General features: G+C 35.3%; 1 protein-coding gene across 13 annotated transcripts in view; it reads left to right on the forward strand.

The window, feature by feature from the left end:
- The window catches only part of CHD9 (chromodomain helicase DNA binding protein 9), a 94,410-nt gene that overhangs the window by 48,737 nt on the left and 18,262 nt on the right, over positions 1-27,411 (forward strand). For all 13 annotated transcript variants that reach the window (XM_083851433.1, XM_083851442.1, XM_083851443.1 and 10 more), the window contains 21 exons: positions 1,021-1,132; positions 4,593-4,739; positions 6,132-6,200; positions 6,287-6,342; positions 6,896-7,013; positions 7,528-7,614; positions 9,002-9,139; positions 11,308-11,429; positions 12,796-13,039; positions 14,163-14,339; positions 15,146-15,289; positions 15,864-16,119; positions 16,918-17,128; positions 19,165-19,360; positions 20,014-20,181; positions 20,744-20,923; positions 22,410-22,520; positions 23,226-23,422; positions 24,719-24,918; positions 25,417-25,576; positions 26,512-26,601. In XM_083851433.1, coding sequence (XP_083707559.1) covers positions 1,021-1,132; positions 4,593-4,739; positions 6,132-6,200; positions 6,287-6,342; positions 6,896-7,013; positions 7,528-7,614; positions 9,002-9,139; positions 11,308-11,429; positions 12,796-13,039; positions 14,163-14,339; positions 15,146-15,289; positions 15,864-16,119; positions 16,918-17,128; positions 19,165-19,360; positions 20,014-20,181; positions 20,744-20,923; positions 22,410-22,520; positions 23,226-23,422; positions 24,719-24,918; positions 25,417-25,576; positions 26,512-26,601 — 3,183 coding nt within the window. The remainder of the gene's footprint in view (positions 1-1,020; positions 1,133-4,592; positions 4,740-6,131; positions 6,201-6,286; positions 6,343-6,895; positions 7,014-7,527; positions 7,615-9,001; positions 9,140-11,307; positions 11,430-12,795; positions 13,040-14,162; positions 14,340-15,145; positions 15,290-15,863; positions 16,120-16,917; positions 17,129-19,164; positions 19,361-20,013; positions 20,182-20,743; positions 20,924-22,409; positions 22,521-23,225; positions 23,423-24,718; positions 24,919-25,416; positions 25,577-26,511; positions 26,602-27,411) is intronic.

Raw genomic sequence — 27,411 nt, forward strand, 5'->3', positions numbered from 1 at the left:
ACTCGAATTGTCTGTCTAAAAGCTATTGTCAGCCACTTAATTTGTGCCACAAATAGCAGAGACGTGTGTGCTGGAACAGTTGTCTCTTTCTCTGTTACACAGAGCTGATGATCAGATACTATGTGAAATATGTGTTTTAGGACAGATTTTTATGTCTGTGTTTTTGGGTAGTTTGTAATCATTCTGTGATTATTCCACTGAAAACATATTTGAAGAGTAGTGTTTGGCACATCTCGAATATGAAAAAAGAAATATTTTGACACCTTTTAGATACAAACAAATTAGATGACATTGGTACCATAATTTATAGTATAACCTTTAAAGCTCAACTGAGAAATAATTGGTGGTTTTTCATTAGAATTTAGCCAATTTCTTCAGCACAGTGTTGGCTCTCAGAGTATACTAAGAGTTCTTAGAGATAAAACTACTGGGGTTTGAATACAGCTTTTTAATTTTCTTAAAGGCAAAAATGATTCGTGTAATTCTTTCACTTTTACCATTAAATGACTGGATTAAGCATACAAGCTTTGCATGTCAGACAGCTTTGAATTGTTTTAGATTGTTGTCTGTAGCTAATCTTTTAAATATTGATAAGAAAAGATATGTTTTACAATGAGAAGTTATTTTCAGCAAGTTATTTACTGTCATCACCTGCAGATGATAGGTATGCCAATTTTTGTCTATATAATTTACCATTGTCAGTTAGTTTAAATGTTAGATTTTACGTTTCAGTTATTCATTTATAGATATAAAATATTTGATAGAGGAGTATAAGGTAGTTGGATAACTGCTTACTTGTAGAGAAACCCAGACACATGAGTAGGAAATACCTAGTGTTCAATCGTAGCTTTTTGTTTTGAGAAGTATTTTTCCTTTTTAAGGGCGTGGTGCTTCCTGATTTTTATAGTAATAAGGGTAATGGAATTGCTAGTCTATGTGGCATTGTTTTTAATCTTGAAGTTAAGTAAACTTAGTATATAGCATTCACTTAGAACTGTTTTTTAATTTTCTTCCTAACAGAAAGCTAATCATCACACTGGGTAAGAAGCAGAAAAGAAAAAATGAATCTTCAGATGAATTGTCTGATGCTAAGCAGACTCCGCAGCGGCCAGTGAAAGATGAAGACTCGCAGGTAAGCAGTCAGAGTTTTTCTCTTAAATTTGTATTTGCTCTTACGTCTATAGGCTTTCTTTTTCCTGTCTCTCCAAAGAATTATACTTCTGTTGATAGAGTGAGTTACTGTTTTTCTCTCAGTAATATGTGTCGCTCATAGATACAATCCTCACATTGTCAGCTACTTTTCCCTTTTTGAAATAAGAGAATCCTGTAGGTTAGAATCCCTCTGTAGTAATGGGACATCAATGTCCTGCTTGCATCTGCTGCATTTCAGTACAGAAGTCTGTAGATTTGAGACTGTAAGTACTCATCTATTGAATTGGCAGTTAGACCTGATGCTTACTGTGGGTGACTTTGTAATAAGAAGAGGAGAATGTGGTAATTGCCCAATAGAAGGGGCATTTATCGGTGATACCAGCTCTTGGAGAACATTTAAAAGGCCTGTGGCAAACTTTGCTCTTTTTCTGAGCACTGCTTCTGTAGAAACTGAAGAATTACTTTTTTACAGTGTTGGATCTGAAGGAGCTATGCTCAGTATGCTGATAGGCTCTAGTTGCTTCTGAAATGCACCTGAAGGAAGTGCAGGATTGAGAACTGAAGGGGTGGAGTCATTCTCTCCTGGCATCTCTCCCTTGTAACTTTTCTGTCTTCATTTTTTAATAGATTCCCCTGGTATAGTCATTTAATCATTTACAAACTTTATGCACAAAGAAATATGGACTGTGTAAGAGATAGTACCCTATTTATATGCGGATTAGTAACAGAATTGCAACTCTGTTCCTCTGGGCGGGCAGCATTAAAACCCAAGATTTCATTCTGAATATGTACACGTTTTTATTCTGTAGCAATTTCATTGAAGGGGATGTAATCAATATTCATAATAAGTCGCTGAGTAAAAATTAATTGCGTGATCTGATGACAATGTCAGAAAATAATCATGAATTGCAGAGCTGACCTTTAGTATTTTGCAGATGATAATGCTGGGGAGAAGAGGATCCAAAGCCATTTCCAAGAATGGCTTTTTATTAATTTAAATGATGAAGTGCCTTAGGTAAAGGTTACCTGGAAGAGACTGTGGAATGATTTATTCCTTAGGGTATTTGTCTTGGTGTGGAAGGCCCATTTAGCAGACTTGAGAGGAGGTGAAAGGTTTCATAGTTCTAAAGTACTGTAACTTACCAATAGAGTTCTGTAAACATGTGAATATAATCCTTTGGATCAACAACTTTAATACAAAAGACTGAAGTTCATTCCTTTTTGGTTATTGTTTTGGAAGTTTTTTTAGCTATTTGATTTTTAGTATTATATGAGCCTTGTATGAAGGGAACAGAGGGTGGAGATACTGACGGGTGGAATGGGACAGCAAAAAATCATGCTGCAGAATGTCACGTAACACTGCTCTGCCTACCTACAAGAGTTACGGAGAAGCATAACAGGAAAGACATCTGTTGCTTTACTTCAGTCTCTGCTTTAATTCATTGTCTGTTTAGTATTTGAACATGATTTTCTTTTCCTATTGCCAGTAGCTTTCTATTTTAACCCAGGTGGGGAAGGTTAGTGTATTTTTAGGTAATTTTCCCTAACTCATTTGGTATGTTTAGTTTCTCACTAAGTATATTCCTTTAGTACGTTGATTTATTTGTTGGAAAAATGTGCAGTACTACTTTATTTTGTTCCTTGTATCATTTTTATGGCCATACTTCTCAGCTCAGGGAAGTATACAGCCTCTTTCAAACAAAAGAGGTTATATAAATACTTTGGAGAATGTAGGTTTGTTGATGTTTTGTTAATCATTTCATAAATTAAGAGAAGACATACTGAAAAGGATTGAAAATGCATTTTAATGACTCAGTAGGCTAAATAAAATATCAACAACTACTTAATGAGTAAAACTGGAACCTAGTTCTTAACCCTTTTGTTCTTAATTCGTGCATCATTTTGCATTGCTTCTATTAACTAGCAGTTTGTATAAAAACTTGCCTACTTTCTTCAAAGTATTATTGATTGAAACTATAATGTCACATTCTTAGAGTCTGTTTAAATCTGAAGTTTATTTTTGCCTTAAATTGTCCCCCATGCACACTTACTATCGATGAATAGCTAGTCTGATTGTTTTTCTTGTGGAAAGTTGACTGTTTTATGCACAATTAGCTTCTACAGAAGAATGGTCTGATGCTCATTCTTTGATGTTTACTGTATTGTATATATTTTACAACTTCTCTACCTTACTAAAATATTTCTCAAATAGTTGTTAAAGTATAGAAACATCTTTTACCAGAGACCAGCCAGACCAAGGCTTGAATTTAACAGGAAGAAAGTTCCTGTGCTGCAATCATACCGTTACTTCATTTCTGCTCTGCAGAAGCCAGTATGACCACAGGATGTTGGGGTTTGGTCTATCCGCAAATTTTTCTTTTCCAGCTGGTTACTGCAGTATACTGCAACCAGCAGTGGTTTTTCCTAAACAAAAATATGCTTTCTGTGTAGCTCAGTATAATAAATGTTATTAATATAAGCTATTCTACTTGGATTTTATTTCTGTGATGGTCAGTTCTTTAAAGGGGATTGCAATGTTTTCAAATGTTAGTGGCTGTTTGTTAACTGACTGTTGTGATCCTGCTATCACTATTTATGCAGTAGGTTTACAAGTCAATCCTATGTTTAAACATGCAGTGTCCTATCAATTTGTACTGTGGCAAGGAAAGGAGGATACCTGAAGGTAATCTAAGTTTTTGAAGCTTAAACAGAGGGATGAGAAGAAATTACTGTCCTAGACAGGATTTCTTTAATATAGTATAACATTATTTCTCCAGTTGGAGCTTGTTGTCCTCAGATACTTGCAGAAACAAGAGTGGAAGATAGAGAAAAAGCTGAGTAGGCAAAATGCTGCGATAAATAAGCTTGATCAAAGTGGAGGAGAAAAACATGAATAAAGAAACAAGCTATTAACAATCAAATCAGAGTTGATCAACAATTTGACTAACAAGATCTAATAATCTTTCCTCTTACTGTTTTTGAATATCTTCTTAATTTTCATATTACTGTTGTTTAATGGAGATAGCATATTTTGCATCTTTCACTGAGATTCTTGAATTGGACAAGAACATACAGCTGTTCTGCTGTTTACTGTTTCAACTGCTGTTGAAATACTGATGCTTTCTTAAGGGAAATCTATTATGTGTCAGTTTAGTTCACCCACCCTCAAATTATTGATCTGTGTTTGCTTCTGAATGCTAAAAATAAAAGCATCAAATGTTCCTGTGAAAAGCATTAGGGAAAAAAAATAGTCTAATTGGTCCAAAATAGGATTTGGCTACTTCTTTACCCTGTGGTTCACATGCTTGATGTATTCCATCAGATGCTGGCCATTGATTTTAGATAGAGCTGAAGTATTGCTTAAAAAAACCCTGAAACTTGCAGTTCATGTTGAAGGAAGTTTTTGGTAAAGCCTCTTAGTTTTATTCTACTCCATGCAGAAGAGAAGATCAAATCGTCAAGTTAAACGGAAAAAGTATGCTGAAGAAGGAGAAGGAAAGCAGTCAGAAGAAGAAGCTAAAGTTTCTGTGAAAATCAAAAAGAATTCAGCTCCTTTACCTGCTGAACAGCCTTTACAGTTATTTGTGGTAAGTAAAATCTACCTTGGTCAGTAGTAGGAACTGCCCAGTTGTCTCAAGGAGTTCAGTGAATAAAGCTCAGAATTATTATTACTAATCTATAGTTTATTCAATGTGACATCTTGACAAGGTCCTAAGAATTGAAATAAATGACTTAGAACCATTTTCTTTTTCTGTTAAAAGCATTTACTGACTTAACTGAAGTTAGGGATAAGTGTAAAGGTAAGACAAAGGATAGGTATGACTGGAGTCACGTGTTATACTTTGTTGGTACAGGATAAAGCTGTGCACTACTGTTGTTATGACTTCCCAAAACATAAAATTAATTGAGCCTATGGGGACCTCCGCTTAGCAAGATTTTAAGAAGGGTGCTCCTTTCCTTCCTCATTCTCCCCTCAGGTTCACACTTTACTGTTTAACTTGTGCCAATTCTGGCACTTGAACTTGGAGTTGAACGATTCCAAGTAAATAAAGTGGCAGGAAATAAATTTAATAAAAGTGTTCTTGAGACAATTGAAAGAATGTCCGAGCTGTAAGGGAGATACTATGGTTGGGAACAAGTCGGACAGGAGGGAGGTTGACCTTAATGGAAGCAACCTTTAAACATGGGCTCACTGTCTCTGGAACCACAGCTTGAGCGTTAGCAGAGCTAAATAATCCACTGTCTTTCTCACACCTAAGCCCTGCTGGAATTCACAGGCATGACCTTGTCTGATTCCACAGCATAGTTCTGTTATCTGTGTTCAGAGTGAATCTATGCTTGATGTATTATGCTACAAGGTTTTCACTTTACTAATTTTTAACCTGTCTGCTAGAGTTCTTGCTTCTCCATCTCTGTGTAATGAAGCTCAGGGTATGTTCACTGTATCAGATTAATTTAACGGGGCATACAGAGTGAGTCTGTTTCTGGAAAGCATCAGAATCACTGTTGCTTGCACAATAAGTGTGTATGGCAGGTGAGCACTGAGTCGTCTGGTCTTTGGAAGATGAACTGAACTTTTACTTACATTTCTCTCTGGATAGATATTGACCTTCCTTTTAAGATAAACATCTGGAAGTTAACCTCCTGCATCCTAAGAAAAATATTTTGGTTTAGTATGGGAACATATTTTATTGGCCTAAATAGTAGTAATAAAATATTAATCTAAGATAAAGACAATCATCTTCATCTGCCTTTGCCTTTCCGTTAAACAAATGTCTATGTTGAAGGAGTAATATTCATTGTACTTTAAATTTGTCTACCAGTATGGTAGAGACTGCTACTGATAAAACTCCTATTTGCCTTCGCTGTTGATCTTTTAACAAGCCACTGGTGCTGATGAAGCCTTTAAGCCTGATCGGTTTGAAGAGGGAGCATTTACTGCTATTTATAATGATGTCATGGGTTTTCTACATTTGTAGGAGAATCCAAGTGAAGAAGATGCAGCAATTGTAGACAAAATCTTATCCTCTAGGATAATAAAGAAAGAAGTAAGTGATTGTCATTGGATGAAATTGCATATTTGAAAATGGGTTTTGCTTCAGCATTTTACAACTCCCTGAAATTTCTGTTCTAGATATCTGCAGGGATGACTGTAGAAACAGAAGAGTTTTTTGTAAAATACAAGAACTAGTAAGTATTAGAGTTGTTTCACTGAAGCTGTTGACTAAAGTAAGGACCATATTCATGTACTAAAGTTTTGCGTTATTTGAAGATTACTTGTGAACGGTTTTCTCTTTTTCACATTTTTCTTTGTGAACTTAAAATTTTAAGATTTTCTTTTATTTTACCTACATGACTAATTTTATTAGATTCTTGCTAACGAATGTAACTTAGGTGTTTCTGGATTCACATGTTTTTGGAGTGTCAGGTACTCTAAGAGACCTTTATTTAACTTTATTTAAGTTCATGTTAAATGTGCGTGATTTTCTTCTCAGATCACTTGAAAGAGATTTAGGAATCCATAGAGTTCTTTGGATATGCCACCTTAACTAGATGCTGTAATATGATTATTTGGAAGAATAAATCTTTAATCTTTACAGTGAATTCTGTCTTAAATGATAAAATAGTCTCTTATTTGAGTGAATTTCTGGTTTATGAACTATATTATTTGAACTGTGTGTTAAAAATAAATAGTAAGCTTTGGCTTACACTAATATATTAACGTTAATCTGTGTAATTTTAGCTCTTATCTCCACTGTGAGTGGGCCACAGAACAGCAGCTTTTAAAGGATAAGAGAATCCAGCAGAAAATAAAACGGTTCAAACTAAGGCAAGCACAAAGAGCTCACTTTTTTGCAGATGTGAGTATGAAATACGCAATTAAAATAAGCTGCTTTTTTCCTTGTCAAAATTGTGATTAATATTAGTTTTTAAAATACAAGAACTGAATGCTGAAAAGTGAAGTTTAGCCATCAGGACTGGGTGTTGGGTTGCAGCAGGAGGTGGCTTGTTTAACATAATTCTAAGAGCAACTCTCCTGGAGTCACTGAGCTAACCTGACTTGCGTGTTTTAAATAGAGGATTATTTGGGTAACTACTTAAGTGATAAGGAGGGAAGGGATATTTTAGCATGGCGAGGTTCTCTGCTTCCAAGAGAGCACTTCATGCCTAAATGAATCTGCATAATGTCAGATTCTTCTTCAGTGCCAGTTGTCTCTTGAAAAGGGTGACGGCAGGGGAGAGCTGCAAAAGCCTCAGTTCATAACTATCGAATTCATACATACCCAATTGGATTTTGTGTATGATGAGACCAAGTCTCAGCAAATGCCAGCTTTTTTTGGCCTCTCACCTAATTTTATTAATCTTGCATTGCAGATGGAAGAAGAACCTTTTAATCCTGACTACGTTGAAGTAGACCGGGTATTAGAAGTCTCTCTCTGTGAAGATAAGGACACTGGTGAGGTAAATATATCCTAAAGCAAATCTAGAAGATGCACCTCTGATAATTGTATTTCTAGCAGGTTTCAGAGTAACGTTTCCATGATTTTAAGCTTTGAAGATAAATTTAATGAGCCATGTCAGTCTTATCATTTCCTATGCTAGTCATGTTTTTGGAATAGAAATCACAAAGTATAATGGCTTCTCTTTTTATTAGTATTAATATATAATAGTAAACAAAGCTTAGGTGGTTATTGATATAAATGCAAGTTTTGGTAAGAACCATGTGAGTTCAGACGAAAGACTGATCCCATGTACAGTCATGTCTCTGATAGTGATGAGGGATCACTGCTGGAAAAATCACAAGAAGGCAGGCCATAAATATGTCCAGTGGTGGTACCTTCTTCCTCTCTAACTCCATCCCTATCCTTTTGACAATCAGTGATTTAGAGGTTTTTTGATAGCCACCAGTGTGGCTATCAGTGAACCTTTTTCTCTGTATTTATCAGAACCCTTGTTACCCAGTGTACCTCTTCTGGAAAGCTATTACAGGCCAAGAATGCAAGTTTTAAAAAATCAAAAAGGAAAAACCCATCAAGCAAATAATGTGCCAAAATTCAGAAAGGGTCTGAGTGACAAGCAGAGACCAAAGACTGGTAAATTTGTCTATTTAAGGGTGTTGGAATAGCTGTGATAACTTAATCTGTTCTTTCAGATAGCAAACTGAGCAGACTTTTAAACAGTGATTTCTGCTGTAATCTTAAAAGAAGGTTGAGAGTTAAAATTACTTCTCATTGTGTGCAGCAGATTTGACATTATTATGCTTTTAGAAAACAATGTTGTTCCCCCACACTTTGCCCCGAAAACTTTGTATTTAGCTTCTAAATCTTCATTTACTGATTCAAAATAAATCATCTGCCTTGGTTCCACTTTTTGAGACTTTTCTTAAATTTTTATCTAGGTCTGCTGGGAATAAAAGCTTTCTATTTTATATAAGAGATCTCTGGTTCAGGTGCACTCTCGAGTGCTTTGTTTTAGGCTTAGGTAGCTCGATATGGAGAGTGGAAGACATATTCCAGGTGGTACCTCTGTGTTAAATTATTTTTTTCTGTTTCCACAAATATCACACTGTAGTAATTTGTCTTCCCACAGACTGAAACTTACTTGTGGGAAAGTGGAATTGAAAAGTACTTCAGGGGTCTACACCAAGTAGAAAAGTATGAGAAGCCAAGGATAAGTAGATTAGTTAAAAAGAGCCTACACAAATCACCGTAAAAAGTATCAGAAATGTGTTTTTGTTTCTGGGGTTGTCACCTAAGTTAGGTCCTCGAATAGTAAGGTATATTAACTAAGGTATATTAGTGTGTATATTAAATTAAAAGCTGATAACATTCAGAATTTTCTTCTGCAGCCTGTTATTTACTATTTAGTAAAATGGTGTTCGTTGCCATATGAAGACAGTACGTGGGAGCTGAAAGAAGATGTAGATCAAGCAAAAATAGAAGAATTTGAACAATTGCAAGCTTCCAGGCCTGACTCAAGGAGATTGGTAAAATTATACCTAATTTTCTCGTCTGTCTTGGCAAATTGGATTTGATTTTCCTGACTGTAAACTTCTGTGTTTAAAATGTAAGGCTTATTGACAATCTGTGTAAAGGATCTGTGTGCCTTGTTAGCTAGGAATAATAATGTTTTCAGGTAGGCATAGATAAATATCTAAATTGTTACTCGGTTTAAAAAAAAAATAAGTTTTTTGTTTAGCAGAAAATACAAAGTGTTAGAACTTGCTGAGTTTTTAACTGAGTGATGAACACCACATTGAATCTGGCTATTACAGAATCTAAACACCATTAAGACGAGGAGAGTACAGAATAAAATGAAAACATCCTCTTGCGAAGAACGGTTAAGTCTTGTGCTTCAACACTGAAGGAAATTGGCAAACAGGCCTATCAAACAGATTCCATAATTGCTTCCTGCTTTTATTTTTCCTCTTTTAATCGAGGACTAGCTGAAAGGAAGAAAAATACTTCTAATGAGGAAATTCATGCTGTCTTTAAATTATCAATCTTCTGTCTCAGAGGAGGAGGGGGAAAAAATACTTGTTCTATTTAAAGTCCTGTGTTATTGGTCATAGCTTACTTGTATTTAAGGCATATCTAGTGTGTTGTAGTATGCTTGTTCTAATTTATTTTACGTATCTGAATATGCACAGGATTTTCTTTTACAGGCTTTGGATTTTATTTTTATCTTTTCTTTTATGTTCATATAATGACAGAGGTCATGGTTAACCTCTTCAGATTACATTTATTTCATTTTTCTAACATTTATTTAAAATCCTGCCATTTTGGCATGCGGGAAGAAGGGCTTTATACAACTCTGTTACCGTATTTGGCTTGGGGAGAAAAAAGATGATTAAAGCGCAACCGTCCAACCGATAGGCATCTCAGCATCAGCAGCAAGCGTTTTTTGTCCCAGGCTCCGGCACGTACAAGGAAGTATGTGCTGACTGCAGCCTTGCGAGCGGCAGCACGGCCGCTCCTGGGGCTGGGCAGCGGCCAGATGGCTGCTCGTGCGCGAGGGGAGGAAGCCGCAGCTGCTGGGGAAGGACAGCCGCTGCCGCACGGGGACGTGGGGGCAGATGCTGCTGATGCTGGCAACAGGCGCACAAATTGCACGTCTGCAGTTCAGATTCATCAGATAAGGCCGCATCAGCGTAGAGTAACAGCAAGCTTTTAGAAATCCTGAGCAATGTCAAAAGCACAGCTGATCAGAGAAGCTCTTAGGAAGAGTATTTTGCTTGAATTTGAGAGTTTATTCACACTGAAACTTAGAATCTACCTGAAGAGAGTCTTCTGCTGCAATCCCACCTAGTAGCAGTTTGTCTTTACTCAGTTGCCTTCTGTGAGCTAGTTGCCACCCTGTTGAGCGTCCAAGCTTGGAGCTAGTCTATGCAGCCTCTCAGCTGTCTTCTAGTTTGCTAGGGCGATGAAGATAATGCACCTTGATACGGTTACAGGTCTGTTGTGTCATGTCCACGGTGTCGTGATCCTGCCTGTGCTGATGCTGTCTTTCATCCGATCTCGTGGTGAAACTGATTCAGGGAACTAAACCTCCCTGTATTTACACAACCCTTTTGTATTCTTGGCATTGGCTTTCTGAACTGGCTGACTATGCGATCAAACCGTTATGGATGACCAGGGCAAGTTCTGAAAGGAATGGGCAAGATCATAGTTAACTCTGTAGACTGCCCAAGCTATTTCAGAAGGACAGTTTCAGAATCCAAAGTTACTCAGACTCTGGGGATCTTGAGAAATATCACCTCAATATTCAGGTGGCTGTAGTTGTGGGACAGCTCTTCTTAGAGCTTACCAAGTCAAACTTCAAAGATTCTTACGAGGTTCTCTGAAGGCTCATATGAATGAATTAGTGTTTCAAATTAGCAGGGCCGAGCTATTTGTATGTTTAATTTTAGAAATCAATTGCTTGATATTATAATCTCAATTCAAAAAGTATTAATTTAAATAAAGTATGAATTTCAGGTTTCAGCAAACTACTTATTAGCAAGTAATTTCAACAGTGACACCATCCCAATTTTAAGATTGAATAATTACATTGTAAATCTCAGCTGTTAGACTCAAGAAGTAGTGGGTAGAACTGTTTTAGGGAAAATAAAAAAAAAAAAGTGTGCCAATTTGCATGTGTGTTTTTCCGTTGAAGGACCGACCGCCTCCAAACTCCTGGAAGAAGATAGAACACTCCAGGGAATATAAAAATGGCAATCAGCTCAGGGAATATCAACTGGAAGGACTTAACTGGCTTCTATTCAACTGGTACAACAGGTATATTCATAGATCTTTTCTAATGCAAATTTTAAATATGGGGGTGAATAAGTGTTACAGGGTTGAATACTGTTTTGACTAAATATGTCTTAGCTTCTCTGCTCACAGCTAAAAAGGTGTAACTGGAAAAAGGGAAATTTTCTTCCTTTGAAATTGGGTAAACAACTATGTTTTTATCAATAATGGCAACAAAAAACAAATCGTAAAAGAGCAAAAGTAACCTAACTGAAAATAAATTTTCAATAGCTGTAAGGAATTATTTAAAAAAAAAAATAAAAAACACCTTCCACCAAAGTACAAACTTTGAGAATTTTTGGAACTGGAATATAATTTTTTGTTAATCTCTATCAAAATACCCAAATAAAATTACTTCTTAAAGGTTTAAAAAAAATATATAGTCTCACTGCTGCACTTTCGTCTTGCAAAATATTTTCTAGAATTAATATATGTTTCAAATATAGTTACCTCTTTTCAAACATAAGACTAGTAAATAATTATTCCCTTATATTAGAAGCTAATTTAACTTTCGTTCATAAATACGGTACTGTATTAACTGGAGTATAAGTGCTTTCAAGATTTTTTCCAGAAGCATGTCTCTGTATCTAATTCAGATATCTATTCATGCATTGTCCTGCTTGCTTTCTTTTCAAAGCATCTTTTGCTTGTCCTTTAGAGGCAATGTCAGTGAGCATACCATTTTATGACATAAGTTCTATGATCTGCAAAAAAAAAAAAAAATAAAATAAAATAAAATTGTCTTAAACTCCGCGTAAGGCACTCCATAGCAGTGTGAGCACCTATGCAAACAGTGAAGGGCTGGAATACATGGCTGGGGGTGAGCAGCTAGTGGTTCTTTGCATAGTAATTTGGTTATATGCATCTGTCCCAGTTTGGGAAACGTGGGGGAAGTTTGGCTGTGATGTTAGGATATCCTCTGTTAATGTGAGGGTAGCTGGGATACTTGGCATCTGTGACTATTACGGAATCTTCATTGATTTGTAGCAGACTTGTCAAGGTGAACATACATATAGGTAATCCAATTAATTTAAATTCCTTTAACTGGGACAGATACAGTCCCAGAAGAATATTTGGGAGTAATTTTCTAGGAGAATGTCACAGAACACTCCATTCCTAAGGTTTTGCCAGTGCTAAACAGAACTGAATGCTTGTGGTTTTGTGTGCCAAATTCATTCTTTGGCCTTAAACAGGGAACATTTAGGAGCATCTTTTGCAGTACCTTGATTTCGAGTATTGTTTTAAACTGGTGTAGTTGAGCTTTGCTTTTATATTTTTATCCATTTGAGTAACAGCTTGAATACTGTATCTTCTTTGACCTTAATAACAAATAAATATATCTTACTTTCAGGCGGAATTGCATTTTAGCGGATGAAATGGGTCTTGGCAAAACCATTCAGTCAATTACATTCCTCTATGAAATCCTCCTGTCTGGTATAAGAGGGCCTTTTCTGATCATAGCTCCGCTTTCCACTATAACAAATTGGGAAAGAGAATTCCGCACGTGGACTGACCTTAATGTTGTAGTGTATCATGGAAGTATGATCAGCAGGCAGATGATTCAGCAGTATGAAATGTACTTCAGGGACTCCCAGGTATTGTAATGTTGCTCGCGTTAACTATCTTACCCAAAGACTGCCTCCGGTAGTAGGAATGAAAAGTACGTTTTACGTTATCTGTATATAGACTTAAAGAAAGTCATTGTACATCCCATGTTGCATTTTAAAGCTTTTTGCTTGCCTAAATCTTTAACATATGCTTACTGAATAAGTTTTGTGAAAGTGGTTGCAGCAAGATACATGTTGTTGCAGTATGCTGAGTGATTTTGCAATTGAATAACAGTAATGCTGATACACGTGTGGAGATTAAAGTGTATGCAGATGGTTGCAGTTGGGCCCTGAATGTGAAGAGCAGTATGAACAAAAATACAGCCGATTAAGCTCTGTTGCCTTTATGTAGCTGTTAATTTCCTTTCCCTACTGTAAGCTAGCCTTGCCCATGTACAGTTTGCTTTTCTGTCTTAATTACTTTACATTAATTGATATGAGAAAGACTTGAAATCTGATTTTTTAACGTTTTTTTCCTTGTCTATGTATTCTGCATAGACAAATGTTTTATTTTTAAAAAAACAAGGCATTTATATAAAATTGATAAGGCTGAAAACATTTTTTTTAAGCAGTCCTAGATATTAGATACTAAAATTAAGTCTTGTTTCTCTAGGGAGTTACTGTATGCTAACTGTCTTACTAAAGGCTGTCCATATTCTTTATCAGACCAGTGGAGTAAAGCAAACTAGATAAAAAGTGTTTGCTTAATTGTCAGCTGATATTTTTATTATGTAACTGTGTGATGGTTAAATGTATTACTGCCATATTTTTACTGACTATTTTTTTTCTGTTAGAGAGTGTCTTTCAGATTTTCACAGATTTAGAAATGTAGTATTGTCAACAAGCACCTTCAAAGACATTTTTATTATATGGGCTATATCAGTAATTTTGAAGTGGTTAGAACTTGCTTGTTGGTTAGATAATATTGAATTCCTGGTGGTGGATAATTGTTAATATTAATTGAAGTGTTAGATAAATGTGTATGGGATGACAAAATGTTCTATAATGTAAGAACTAATGTCTGGCTTGGGATAAAATTTCAGTGACAAAATCTTTGAAATGAGTAGATTCAAGATAATATAACAAGTTTTGTGTTGATAAATCTCTATAGGGGCGTATTGTTCGAGGTACCTACCGATTCCAAGCCATTATCACAACTTTCGAAATGATTCTTGGTGGCTGTCCAGAGCTAAATGCAATTGAATGGCGATGCGTTATAATTGATGAAGCACATAGGCTGAAGAATAAAAATTGCAAACTCTTGGAAGGACTAAAATTAATGAACCTTGTGAGTAACTTTATTACTTTTATTTTCTTTTGTTGTTTGATTCTATTTGTTTCCTGTACAAATAGTTATGTATGGTGTGAGTATAAATCACAAGCTTGTTTATCTGTCAAAAAGAGATCTTGAGCAGTCTTTCTATGGAAATATCTGTTCCTGATGCTCTCTTCAAATGTCTGTATTTTTGAAACCTGATACTGGTATGTTTCTGATGGAAAAGAAAGCGTGAAAAGCTCTAACCATAAGCAGAGTCTATTCCTGATGATACTATTCTATTCCCTGTTTTGATTACAATGCTGACTTCATTTAATATGGTCTTTGTAATATTAAAATGTTTTTAATGCAAATATTTGTTGATTAATGTTTAAACTATCTTGTAGCTTCTTAAAAACAAGTTAGTTAACAATAAAAGCAAGCAATGCTAGGAATAAATTCCTGTTATTTGTTAAGGTAGAGTTGTCTAATACTGTAGTTCAGATTTTGCTTGATACAATGGAAGATTTTAATAACGCTACCATGAATCTTGAATGTATGTTTTCTGTAGTATGGAGAGCGGGGATTATATGGGTGAATATTACAGGGAAAAGTTGAAGTATTCAGTCATTTATTACACATAAAGGAAGACAAAATTTAAAGAAAAGCTAGTTGAAAATACCATTCTTCTTCTATGGATTCTTTTATCTGTATTGCCTTTGTACTTAGTGACACACAGAGCTGGTCATGTCAAGTTATGACAGTCAGACTTGACAAAAAAAAAACTTCTAGCAAGTGTTTGCACGTAAATTATGAGACTTTTTTGTTTCCTTTTATAGGAGCATAAAGTGTTGTTAACTGGTACACCACTGCAGAACACAGTAGAAGAATTATTTAGTCTCCTTCATTTTCTTGAACCATTGCGTTTTCCTGCTGAATCTACCTTCATGCAAGAATTTGGAGACCTTAAAACAGAGGAACAGGTATTGGAAGTTGAATTAGTTTGTTTTGAGTTTCAGTATTTGAATGGGTGATTTGTAGGAGATACTTTTGTTTTGTGTAGGAACCATTATTGGTTTTCCCCAAGCCCCTTCCTGTGTATCATCTCAGGTGTTTTTTTGTCATGCATGTAATATTCCTAAATCACACAGGCAGAAGAAAGTAGTTAAGTATAATATTTTGAAGTTATTCTAAGTATTCTTAGAATTTATTCTAAGTTATTCTGAAGTTATTCTAAATTATACTTCTAAGGAGGGGGAGTGAGAGAGCGGTTGTGGTGGAGTTCAGCTGCCTAGCACGGTAAAACCACTACAATCTTGTAAGTATAGCAGGTAAATAGGGAGAATAATAAAAACTGAAGCTTTCTGGCTTTGTAGACAGTTTGCAAACAAATGCTAAAAAGATGCTCTTCTTCTTTGAATTACATCAAACATTTCTTTAGTAATTTAAAGTTTAAAAATAAAACTATATTCTATCTGGAAGATACTTCATATAAGTCTAGAAATGAAAAGTGATACTGAGTTCAAATTTTTTCCCCAATAAACTTGATTCATTCAGGTTCAGAAACTACAAGCTATCCTGAAACCCATGATGCTCAGACGGTTAAAAGAAGATGTAGAAAAAAAGCTGGCTCCTAAGGAGGAAACTATAATTGAAGTAGAACTAACTAATATTCAGAAGAAATATTATCGAGCAATTCTGGAGAAAAATTTTGCTTTCTTATCCAAAGGAGCAGGGCAAGCAAATGTACCAAATCTGGTTAACACTATGATGGAACTCAGAAAATGTTGTAATCATCCTTATCTCATCAAAGGTATATACTTTTCTACTTTTATTGAAATTATATAACAATTTCTGCTGGCAATCTTTGACATTTTTGTCAGACTTCTGAAGTACTGGATTAGGAGGAAACGTTCTTTGACAGATGTAAGGCAAAGTTGTGAGGCAGTTGCATATTTGAGATGTGAAATGGGAGCTTGTTTTTTTTTTTTGTACAATTCCACAGAACATATAGAACTGATTACTTTATGAAAGTGTTACTTCCCTTTGAAAGCAGTATGAAGGAATGCTTCGAAAGCGAACTTTTGAGGTTTTACTACTTGCAATAGATATAGTCTGTTTTGGTGTTTTTTGCTTTTGTTGCTTGTTTTGGATGTTTTTTCCTGCTTGCAAGAAAATACACCTTAAGTTTTTGCTATGTTTTCAAACATAGTGGGACTTCAGAAAAGGTCTTCAAAATACTGTTCTTAAGACTCATGTCCCACTTCAAATATTACAGAGGTAAATGGACTTCTGTTTTGTTTTTTTAAATTACTTTTTTACACAACAATTGAAGGAGTTGTATTTTTGATTTTGCAATTTGGGGTTATTCATCTAATTTTAGATATGTTTTTCTGTGTTCTGCTTAAAAATACAAGACTTCTTTTCAAAGAGCATAGAAATAAATCTTCTTGTTAGACTTCAGATCCATCCAGAACTCTGTTCTGTCTCCTGCAGTGGCTAATCGGGGACCTTTAGAGTACAAGCATTGATTTTGGGAACTTATTCTTCTACGCATATGGAGATATTTGTGTAGGTATGCCAGTAGACACAGACATTTATTCTTTGATAGGTGCTGAAGAGAAAATCCTTGGAGAGTTTAAAGAAACTTACAGCCCAAGTGCCCCTGACTTCCATCTACAAGCAATGATCCAGTCTGCTGGGAAATTAGTTCTTATTGATAAACTTCTTCCAAAAATGAAAGCAGGAGGCCACAAGGTCCTTATCTTCTCTCAAATGGTGCGATGCCTTGATATTTTGGAGGATTACCTTATACATAAAAGGTAAGATACTGCATGCTCTGTCTTTGTAGTATATTGATGTCAGTGGACATATTTCTGGATATTGTGGGGCTAACAATACAGCATACCAAAGATAGGAAGGTTGGTGGGTTTTTTTTTTTGCGAATCACTAACTTACTATGTGATGTCATATCAGTTGTTCAGCAACAACTGGACAACTTCACAGAGAAACTGAAGAGAGCTGGTTGAGTAAACCTTCAGTTAGTTGCTTTTTCTATTAAACATAATTATAATTTAACATATATCCACACTGTTGGCGTTACCTATCAGAAACCAATCAAATTCAAGCTCAACACTGCTCATCCAACCTCCAGGAAGCATATAGTATGTTCTTTACATCATGTTGACCTTGGACCTGACAGGGGTAACACAGTTCCTTACTACAAACTAGTAAATAACTGGGGGTTTAATTTCTTTATTAATGTCAAAAATGGGCTTCCTGTCTTGCGTAAATTAGTACTTCTTTGAATTTTGCAGCAGAACGGAAAGTCAGTTTGTTTACTGCCAGACATAATGCAGCTCCTTAGATTGCTTTGTGCTGTCACGTGTAATAGCACCCTTTGGTTATGCTGTCGACTCCACAGAAACTAGGCACTTACAGATGTACATGACTAAGTACTACACATAAAGCCTTAGCATGTAAAATCTGCCCTTAAACTCAGTTACAACCAGTAGCTGCTATATCAACCTGAAAAATGAAAAAGGTTCTGGTTATTTGTTAGAAATTAAATACTGTTTTAAAATGTATATTTGTCAGTAAACTGCACAGTAATACAGAGTTAACATGTTACCAAAAAAAAAAAGGCATGCCTTCATGCAGTGCAATGCTGGAACATATACTGGAAATTGTTTGTAGATTACTAGTATCTCTTTTTATCTTAATTGTATATAAATTACACGATTCTTTGCTTTTTCTTTCATCAATCTAGTTACTTGAACTGAGCTTAACGTTTTGTATTTTGTATGTGTGCACTTTAATACACTAATTGTAATTTCATAGTGGTGCTTACAATTCAGTATGAAACTATTCATTTTTTATAACAATCTGGCAAGATTTAGATTGGTGCATCATAGGTTCAGGTACAATCTTCTGATATCCACAGAAGCTGCAGCTCGCTTTATGCTGCTGTTTGATTAGAAATGTTAGAGTGCACACATGATTAGACTTACCAGAATTCATGACTGTAGGAGATGGCTGCCTGCCAAATAGCCTGTGGTCCTGTGGATTATCTGCTGTCCCATTTTATGGCTGATTAGAAGAAAAATGGTTGTGAAGCTCTTTAACTAGATACACACTCGGCATCTTACTCCATGTACATTTAGAAGTATTTGCTCCCTTTTTAAGCAAGACAGAGAGGGTCCATTTCATTTCCAAAGTTTTACAGGGGTCTTGGTAATTATCAAAGGTAACGGAAGCAGCAATTACTTTGGGCTTCTGATTTTGCCACTTTCAGCTTAAGTAGTCATAGATTCATTGATGCCTTGATAAAAGATAGTGAGAGGTGCTGTGAAGTCGTTTTTGTTCTATTTCTCTTGGTCTTGCCAGAATCGATGTGCAGTTTGCTGAATGACAGCTAAGTATTCCTTTGTGCTGGTTACTTGGTTACCCTTCCTGTGCTCAGACAAGTTGGTGTGTAATACAGAAGTACACTGCTTGCTTCTGTGGCCACAGGCTGAGATCCAAGAGTAGGATGGGAAAAACTTCTAGGTGCCCCCATTAGCCTTGAGTTTGTGGTGTGTATTAATGCAACTAAATGTCGTGACAATGCATATTTCCAGGTATGTGTAGTCAGGTACTTGCTCTAATGGACAAAGAGCATCTCTTAAAATATTTGCCGTTAGGACTTCCTGATGTGTATTAGTACTACCGTGCTCTGTCCTGATTTCTGGTAATCAAAGTTAGTCTGTGACTTTTATTCACTGTAAAGAATAAATATGCAGGCAGATTTGTTCTAATCCCCATTTAAACTGTGAAAAACCTTGTAGTGATCTGTGTGTGTGTGTGTGACAATTTCCAGATATTTATATGAACGAATTGACGGACGAGTACGAGGTAACCTCAGGCAAGCTGCAATTGACCGGTTCAGCAAACCAGATTCGGATCGTTTTGTGTTCCTTCTATGCACCAGAGCTGGTGGTTTGGGCATCAATTTGACTGCAGCAGATACATGTATAATTTTTGATTCTGACTGGAATCCTCAAAATGATCTGCAGGTAAACTTGTTTAATATTGAGAGTGAAGACATCAAACTTGGTTGATAGAAATTTGGTCCCTCAGAATGTTCAATCTCTGTTGTTAATGTGCATCACATTTAAATGTTCAGGTTTGGTTCTTTTTCTTTCAAACTGATTAAATACCCAATACAAGAAAACTAAGTCAGTGAGTTTATAAATCTCTTAAGATTTTGATGACGTTATGAAACCAGAGGCAGCAGTGGGGTTAGATTTTGCATATATTGATTAACACACTTTACAGAAATAGAACTGTTCCATTAAAATATAATTTATAGAAATGAACAAATTTATATAACAAAACAGTGAACTAATCCAATTTAGGAATTGGATGCTGAAATTGAATACATTCCCAAATCGCAACTTCTTTTAGGATTTTTATCTGGAGATCAGATAACTTTGGGGTTAGCATGTCGTTTTTGTCTAGTGCTACTGGAAGATAAATACCATTCAGTAGCACATTCATCTGCATTTTATTTATTACTCTGGTTTTGGAAAAACTATAGGCACATGACTTCTTCTTAAGGTTATATTTTCTTTTTAAGGCTGTGCTACAGCAAAACAAATTTATTGGAAGAATCTTACTTTATTCCTAGATCAATCTAAATTCTTACTGTTCTCCCTTCATTCAAAAGGCTCAAGCCCGTTGTCACAGGATTGGTCAGAACAAAGCAGTGAAGGTCTACAGACTGATAACTCGTAACTCATATGAAAGAGAGATGTTTGACCGAGCAAGTCTGAAACTGGGACTCGATAAGGCTGTCTTACAGAGTATGAGCGGAAGAGAAAACAGTGTTGGTGGTGTATGTAGACTTCCTGAATTTTCCTTTTGATTTTGTAGTCATGTGGGAAGTATTTTAAATTATAGAAGTTAAACTTTTTTTCTATTGTTTGCATCTCTGCTATGTTTTCTGATATGAGCTAAGAATAGTAGAAATAATTTACAAGGTACTTCAGTAATAACTTATCAGAGTTTGTGCCTCTTAAGGTAAACAACGTCAAAGTTAAACAAAGGGAAAATTTTCTTCTTGTTTTCCTTTTATCTTCCTGTATTAATATAATGTGTTACTTCAATATAAGGTGAGATTTACATCTCGTGTTAAAGGGTAGGTTTTTAAACCTTATATTCATCACAGTATTGAGACTGGCCAAAACCAGAGACAGGTACTTGTATAAGTGGGTACTGTAAACACACAGCAAATTACTTTAGCTGTTAACTAGATGTATCTCTGTCTTTAATGATCTAGATTTTAAATTCAGAAATTACAAGGCACCGTTAGGTCACAGAAGCATTGGAAAGGGAAAGAAAAAAATAACTTTGGGGATCTTTTCTAGGCTTTTTTAACACCCATTTTATTTACTTAGATCCAACAACTCTCAAAAAAAGAAATCGAAGACTTGCTTCGAAGAGGTGCATATGGTGCCATAATGGATGAAGAAGATGAAGGCTCTAAATTCTGTGAGGAAGACATTGATCAAATTTTGCAGCGCCGTACTAAAACTATTACAATTGAATCAGAAGGAAGGGGCTCCACATTTGCCAAGGTAAAGAAGCAGCAAGTTTTTCTTTGATAGTGTAGACCTGTAAACTTAATCGAATATTATAAAAATTTATACTTAGATAAAAGTAGACAACTTTTGTGTGTGTTTGTATGTTAGATACGTTTTTGGAGTTCTTACATATACTTACTAGCATATGCATATAGCAAAATCCAGTTTACACATACATCTTGAGTAAATGCCAGACACAAAGAGACAAGTTGTGTGCAGCTTTGGAAAAAGGCTGGGACTTGAGAGACATAATGGGCTGCAGTAACCAAAAATATTAAAAGCCTTTAGTTTTATAGATTCATTCATATTCAGAACAAGGGAAAATGCATATAAGACAACTATTTAATAAGATTACAGATAGTTAGCCTTATTCTAGATCTATTTATAGCTAGGTTATAGTTTGAACCTGAGCTTTTTTTGGTTGGAGTTTGAAAAATTAAATAATACATAAATATTTTAGGAGTAAAGATAAAAGGAGTAAAGGGGGAGGGGAGAATAAGAATATAAGGCATTAAGAGTAACAGTGTAGAAAAAAAATTGGACAAACTCTGTTTCTGACTTGTGGTGTGTAGGCAAAAACCAATAATTTTGTGGCATCCAAAAACCTGTGCTGGAAAATTGAACAAGCAGAACAAAAAAATAAGCTTGAATCCTTTAATTTCCAAACTTGCAAAAATGAACCTGAACAAATATAAATTAAGGTAAATTAAAAAAAAAATAAATCTCAGGCAGTATAATCAAATTTGGAGCATGCGTCCTTCATTAATGCAGTAATGCAATTGTTACATTTAAAGAAGACATGAAACAGAAAACTTTATACTGATGTGTATATTATTTTGAAATGTACGTTTATTGAGGATCTCTTATATCTTGTTTATTTCTGAGTTTAGTCAAAAAAAACAAAAGCTTTCTAAAGAAGAATCAATATGAAACCAGTTATGGAACATGATTGTGACTTTCTTTTCATCACAAGAATTAGAAAAATTCATTTTTATTTACTTTTTTTTTCCAAAAAGCAGTGTATCATTTTTTTAAAAGGCCTTCTGAAATAAAGCTTATTCCATGCTTTCAAGCTTTGATTGTTGGTAGTTTAAGTACTCCTTTGAAATTTCCCTCAAGCGGGTACTTTTTGCATGAGATGAAATCCCCAAATGCTGATAAGCCTCTTCAAACGATTCTATTTTTTTCCATTCAAGTAATTTAGATTCAGACTTGGAAGCAGAATAATCTTGCTGCTTAATGTTGTTCTCCCCTGATGGTGCATAAAAGTTCATTAGATTTTTCTGATATATTATGGGTCTGAATTTAAAAAATGAAGGGGGAGGAGAATTTTGAGCTACTTTGCACTGTTAGTAACTTCTAAAGGCTTAACAGCTGCTTGGGAGATTTTGATGGAATAAAGTAATGCCACACTGAGGCATTCAACTCTACAAACTTCTCATGAATGCTGTTGGTAAGATATAATAATATTTTTTTACAGGCTAGCTTTGTTGCATCTGGAAACAGGACTGATATTTCACTAGATGATCCCAACTTTTGGCAGAAATGGGCCAAAAAAGCAGAAATAGATATAGATGCCATCAGTGGCCGAGTAAGTATTTCTCTCATAATGTATCGTTTTTTCCAAGTATGTGCTTGCTTTTGAAGTCTGAGGCAATATAAATTTTTGGTGCTTCTTTGTTTAATGCATCTATGAACCAGAGTTTGTGTGATGGTTACTTTGTGCACGGATAATCAACCAGCAGATAGGTTTAATATTTCCTAGCTCCCTGTTGTCCCAAAAAGAGTTTGGGCATTTTTGATTTTTTGTTCCAAGTCCTGGAAAAAGTTGAAACTGTGTAATTGTTCTGATTGCCTTGTTTTTTTGGCCGTAACTCCTGTTCTGGAATCTGCAAAACAGCAGACAGAGTTTTAATTACTGGTTTTACAATACTGGAAGTTGTGACTTTACATGCAAAGACATTCCTATGAAGTCAGTTTTAAAAAGGTTTCATTGAGCCTTTTTACTGATAGAGGCTATGTCATATGTAGTCAGTCGAAGTATTCAGCTCAGATGAAATGTTCAGTATGGCTTTTAAGTAGTGTGCTGGCATCATTGCATGAAACCCTTTTTTTCTTGTTGTTGCCTTAAATACTGCAAAATGTTTTACGTGCTTTACAGGTGTTTTCCATGATGTCTTTGCAAAAGACCTATTAATGACTTTAGACAGAGGTTGTTCCTTTTTGAACTAAAGCCAGATATTTACAGAAAAATTTCCAGCTGTTTTTCTGATATGGTTTGCTTGAATTTTTGCAGAACAGCCTGGTTATTGATACCCCAAGAATTAGAAAACAAACAAGGCCCTTCAGTGCTACAAAAGATGAGCTGGCTGAATTGTCTGAAGTGGAAAGCGAGGGTGAGGATAAACCGAAACTCCGCAGGCCGTGTGACCGTTCCAATGGATATGGAAGAACAGAGTGCTTTCGGGTGGAAAAAAACTTACTGGTCTATGGGTATGGTATACATCCTTCTTTGTTCTAGGAAAAAAATAAAATTAAATTTAAAAAAATAAAAAGAGAAAAGAGGGGAAAAAAAGCAATTGTTTTTCCATGTACTAAATTGTATTTATGGGGAAACTTATATTGGTGAAGTACAGATCCTGGCCAGTTAATAAATAGGTGTTTGTATAGTGCATAGACACTATATATATATAGCTTCCTTAATGTATCTATTGGATGTGATCCTAAGCATTTTAAGATGAATTACTTTTTGCAGAAATTCTAAGGCATAGTAAAATACACCTAATCACACAACTGTAGTTTTAGGTCTTTGCTTTTGTAGCAAGACCAAGATTTACCTTGGTCTTTTGGGGGCTTTTGGGTATGGCTACATAAATGGCGACATTTATACATGTTGCACTATCGAGGTAGAAATAAGCATGTACTGATGGCATTCATAACATTTTTGCCTTTATCCTCCCCCCCCCCCATTTAAAGGAGCTCGTTTAAATCTTTATTATGCTTTTATTGTTTTAATTCCTACCTTCTTTGTTGTTTAATCTGTTAAAATGAACTACATACAAGTTTTAGATTAAACTTGCAATAACCTGGTGTGTTTATAGAGAGATTTTATTTAAAATTTGAATTTTATTTTATGAATAAATTTGATATAATCATGTGCCCTGTATAAATCTTTCTGACAATTAGCAATTGAAGAAATATTAAAGAAAACAGGTAAAACCCTTCCTTCAGGGAAGGGTAGACACATCTAATATGGGCACTCCAGTAGTCTCTGTAAAAAAAAAAAAAAAAAAAAAAAAGAAATATGATAAGGGCTGCAGGCAGGCTTAAAACCTAAATACGTCAATATCTAAAATAAGCTAATGAACGGCTTGGTAACTGTCTTGTTCGTAATTGCAGAACATCTTGCACTTCCGTGAGGTTTGAATAGGAACTGAAAATCTAACCAGTCATTTTAAGCATACTTATATCAGATGTTGTGATTTTATAAATAAAGTCTTAGGTGTTCTTTTCATCCACCTGAAAAGATAAATGACTGTGCATGTTATCATTGAGTTCCAGTGAGTTTTGTGCCTAAAACGATCTTTTTTTTTCTAAACATGTAGTTTTTGTTTAAAACCATTTTAAACAGGTAGTCTTGTTGGAAATGTTACTTTCATGTTTCCACTCAGTAATTTAAATGGAAGGAAAAAGTAGAATTTCTCTAAAATTTTGGTATTCCTTTTTATAAAATAAACCTGCTGGAGTGTTTCACTTTTACGTGCTAACCTGTGATTCTCTTTGGACTAGGTGGGGTCGCTGGAGAGAGATTTTGTCACACGGTCGCTTCAAGAGACAGCTAAATGAACAGGATGTGGAGATAATTTGCCGAGCTCTCTTAGCCTACTGTCTTGTTCACTACAGAGGGGATGAGAAAATAAAAAGTTTTATATGGGATCTCATTACCCCAACAGAAGATGGGCAAACGCGAGAGCTGCAGAATCACCTTGGTAAGGACTGAAGTGGTTTTGCGGTTAAAAAGCTTCGCATACGCATGCCAGTGACAATGGGATAAAAGCAGCTAAAAATTCTCTCTGAAAGTGTGCTACTTGAAACAGGTGTCTGGAGTAAGCTCCATTTAATTCAACTGATGGAAAAAGAAGTGTCATTTCTGTTTCACTTTGTTTTTTGATTGCTTAATGAAATGGGTTGGGATACTGTATTTAAGCTTTCTTTTCATTTTGGTTCATAAGAACCTATTTTGTTTCAAAGTAGGTGACAACGTGCTCTTGTCTCTGTCCCCATCTCCTGCTTTGTCCTTAGCTTGTGAAATGTAGTTCAGAGATGCTCTAACAGATCTAACAAAACAAAACTTGTGTTCACAAGCTGGAAGGCTGGTGTATTTTCTAGTAGGTCACAATACTGGTATAGGATTTTGTAGCTATAAATATCACAGGGGTTCTGCACCTACCTGTTGCTGTTACTGTATTATGTTTTAAATTATATAGGCCTATCAGCCCCTGTGCCTAGAGGAAGAAAAGGAAAAAAAGTGAAGACCCAGGCTAGCACTTTTGACATACACAAAGCAGAATGGCTTCGAAAATACAATCCAGAACATCTGTTGCAAGATGAAGGATACAAAAAGCACATAAAACACCACTGCAACAAGTAAGCAGTAGTTGAAGTGTGAATGTTTTTCACTTCTTATGCAAAGATTCTTTTTCTTCTAATTCCTTGTTGTCTTAGACTTTGAAGTACTTGTGTTGCTATGAAAAAACAAGTTTTCATAGTGTGTGTTTGATTAGGACAAATGGGCTGTATTGTACTGTGAGGTGAAATAAATATTTCATATTAAAAATAACCTTGTTATCCTTTTTAAATAAACCGCATGTTTGTACATTGCGGAGCTGGGGGCCCGAGAGAGAGAGAATCTTGCTAGCATGTTTTCGGAGCCTCGTAGCAGCCAAAGACTAAAGAACTTGGGAGTGCTTAGCAAAGAAATTGAAAGTGCTACAGTTGTTGCTCCTAAATTTTTTTTTTTTTTTGCCTGGTATTGTTTCTCAGCTTCTGAGAATCTGAGCTGGCTTGCTTGTTGAAAGCTTATCCATAATGATGAATGAGGTTATTTTAGATAAAGCACTGCTTTATAACAAAGCTTGTCATACTCTGCTTGAAAACTTCAGGCAACTATAGACAAAAATTGAGATAAAGCATGGACAAGCCATTGAGGTCATGAACTAAATTTGAAGTGAGGAGGAATGAAAAGGGATGTGAAAGATGTTTATCGTCAGCCTGCTGGAATCTTTTTAAGGGAATCTTCCAAGTAGGAAGAGGGAAATTAGAAATTTGCTCTTAGCAGCAATTTATGAAGCAAGTGAGTATTCTGCTGGCTCTGGTCTTTCTCTAGGATTTGAAAGGTATTTTGCAATGAAACAGTAGCAATAAAAAAGTGCAGAGTGACTTGAACTAGAGGTTATCTCCTCTCATAACTGAAGGAAGTATGTTTTAGGAAAACGGCTTGTAAACCTTCTGATGTCACAAAAAAAAAATAATGAAAGCTTTTAAACTACTAATATATCTGTTTCTAACCTTTTTTTCTTTAGGGTCTTGCTTCGAGTAAGAATGCTGTATTACCTAAAACAAGAAGTCATTGGTAATGAATTCCAAAAGGTGTTCGAAGGAATTGATGCCAGGTGAACTATATGGAGGGTTTTCACCTGTTTATTTTAGATGTAAACTTATCAAATGAAAATTCAGAAGTCTTAGACCCAAATAAAAGATGTTGCAAGCAAATATTTCTGTTTTTAGGTTGTGAGGAAAACATGTTTTTATTTGCCATTTTAACAAAACACTTTGTATTTACTTGACACAGGAAGTCGTGATTCCTATTTGGGAGTCTAGCTATATGAAATTATTAAAAACAAATAGAATGAGAAAGTAAGTGAAAGATGAAATATGTTTGACGTTCTAATTGGCAGGTTTTCCTTGCCTCTTTATGCACACTTTTAGTTAAGTGCTGCAAGTTCCATTAATTCTTTTATGGAAGTATTTCTGTGTGAGAATTCTTGAGCTCGTGGCTGCAAGAATTTGCAGTAAATAGAAACTTTGATTTGGATTCAGAAAGCTGTTATAAACATTTACGGATTAGTCCATCTCATGCTATTAAACACAAAAGCAGGTAATACTTGGTTTTACTAAGGTTGGTAAACACGAACTGCTAGAAATTGGCAGAATTCAAAGAGAATATTGTACGCTCCTTCTGATTTCATATTCTTTCCCTGTTATTGGTCTCTGCCAAATACAAAATACCAAGCTGTCTGTCTTGTATTGCTGTTTAATACTGTATTGTGTAGCTTATGTACCTCTTAGTAGCATAGTCCTACATTAGTTAACTGTTACTTGCTTTTAAATACCGAAGTGCATTTAAAAAAAAAAAGTTTCTATCCAAAGAATCTTTACAACCTTCAAAATAATCTTTGAATTGTTTTGTTGGACATGGAATG

The sequence above is a fragment of the Anser anser genome, assembly GCF_964211835.1.
Source record: "Anser anser genome assembly, chromosome: 11".
NCBI classification, from domain to species: domain Eukaryota; kingdom Metazoa; phylum Chordata; class Aves; order Anseriformes; family Anatidae; genus Anser; species Anser anser.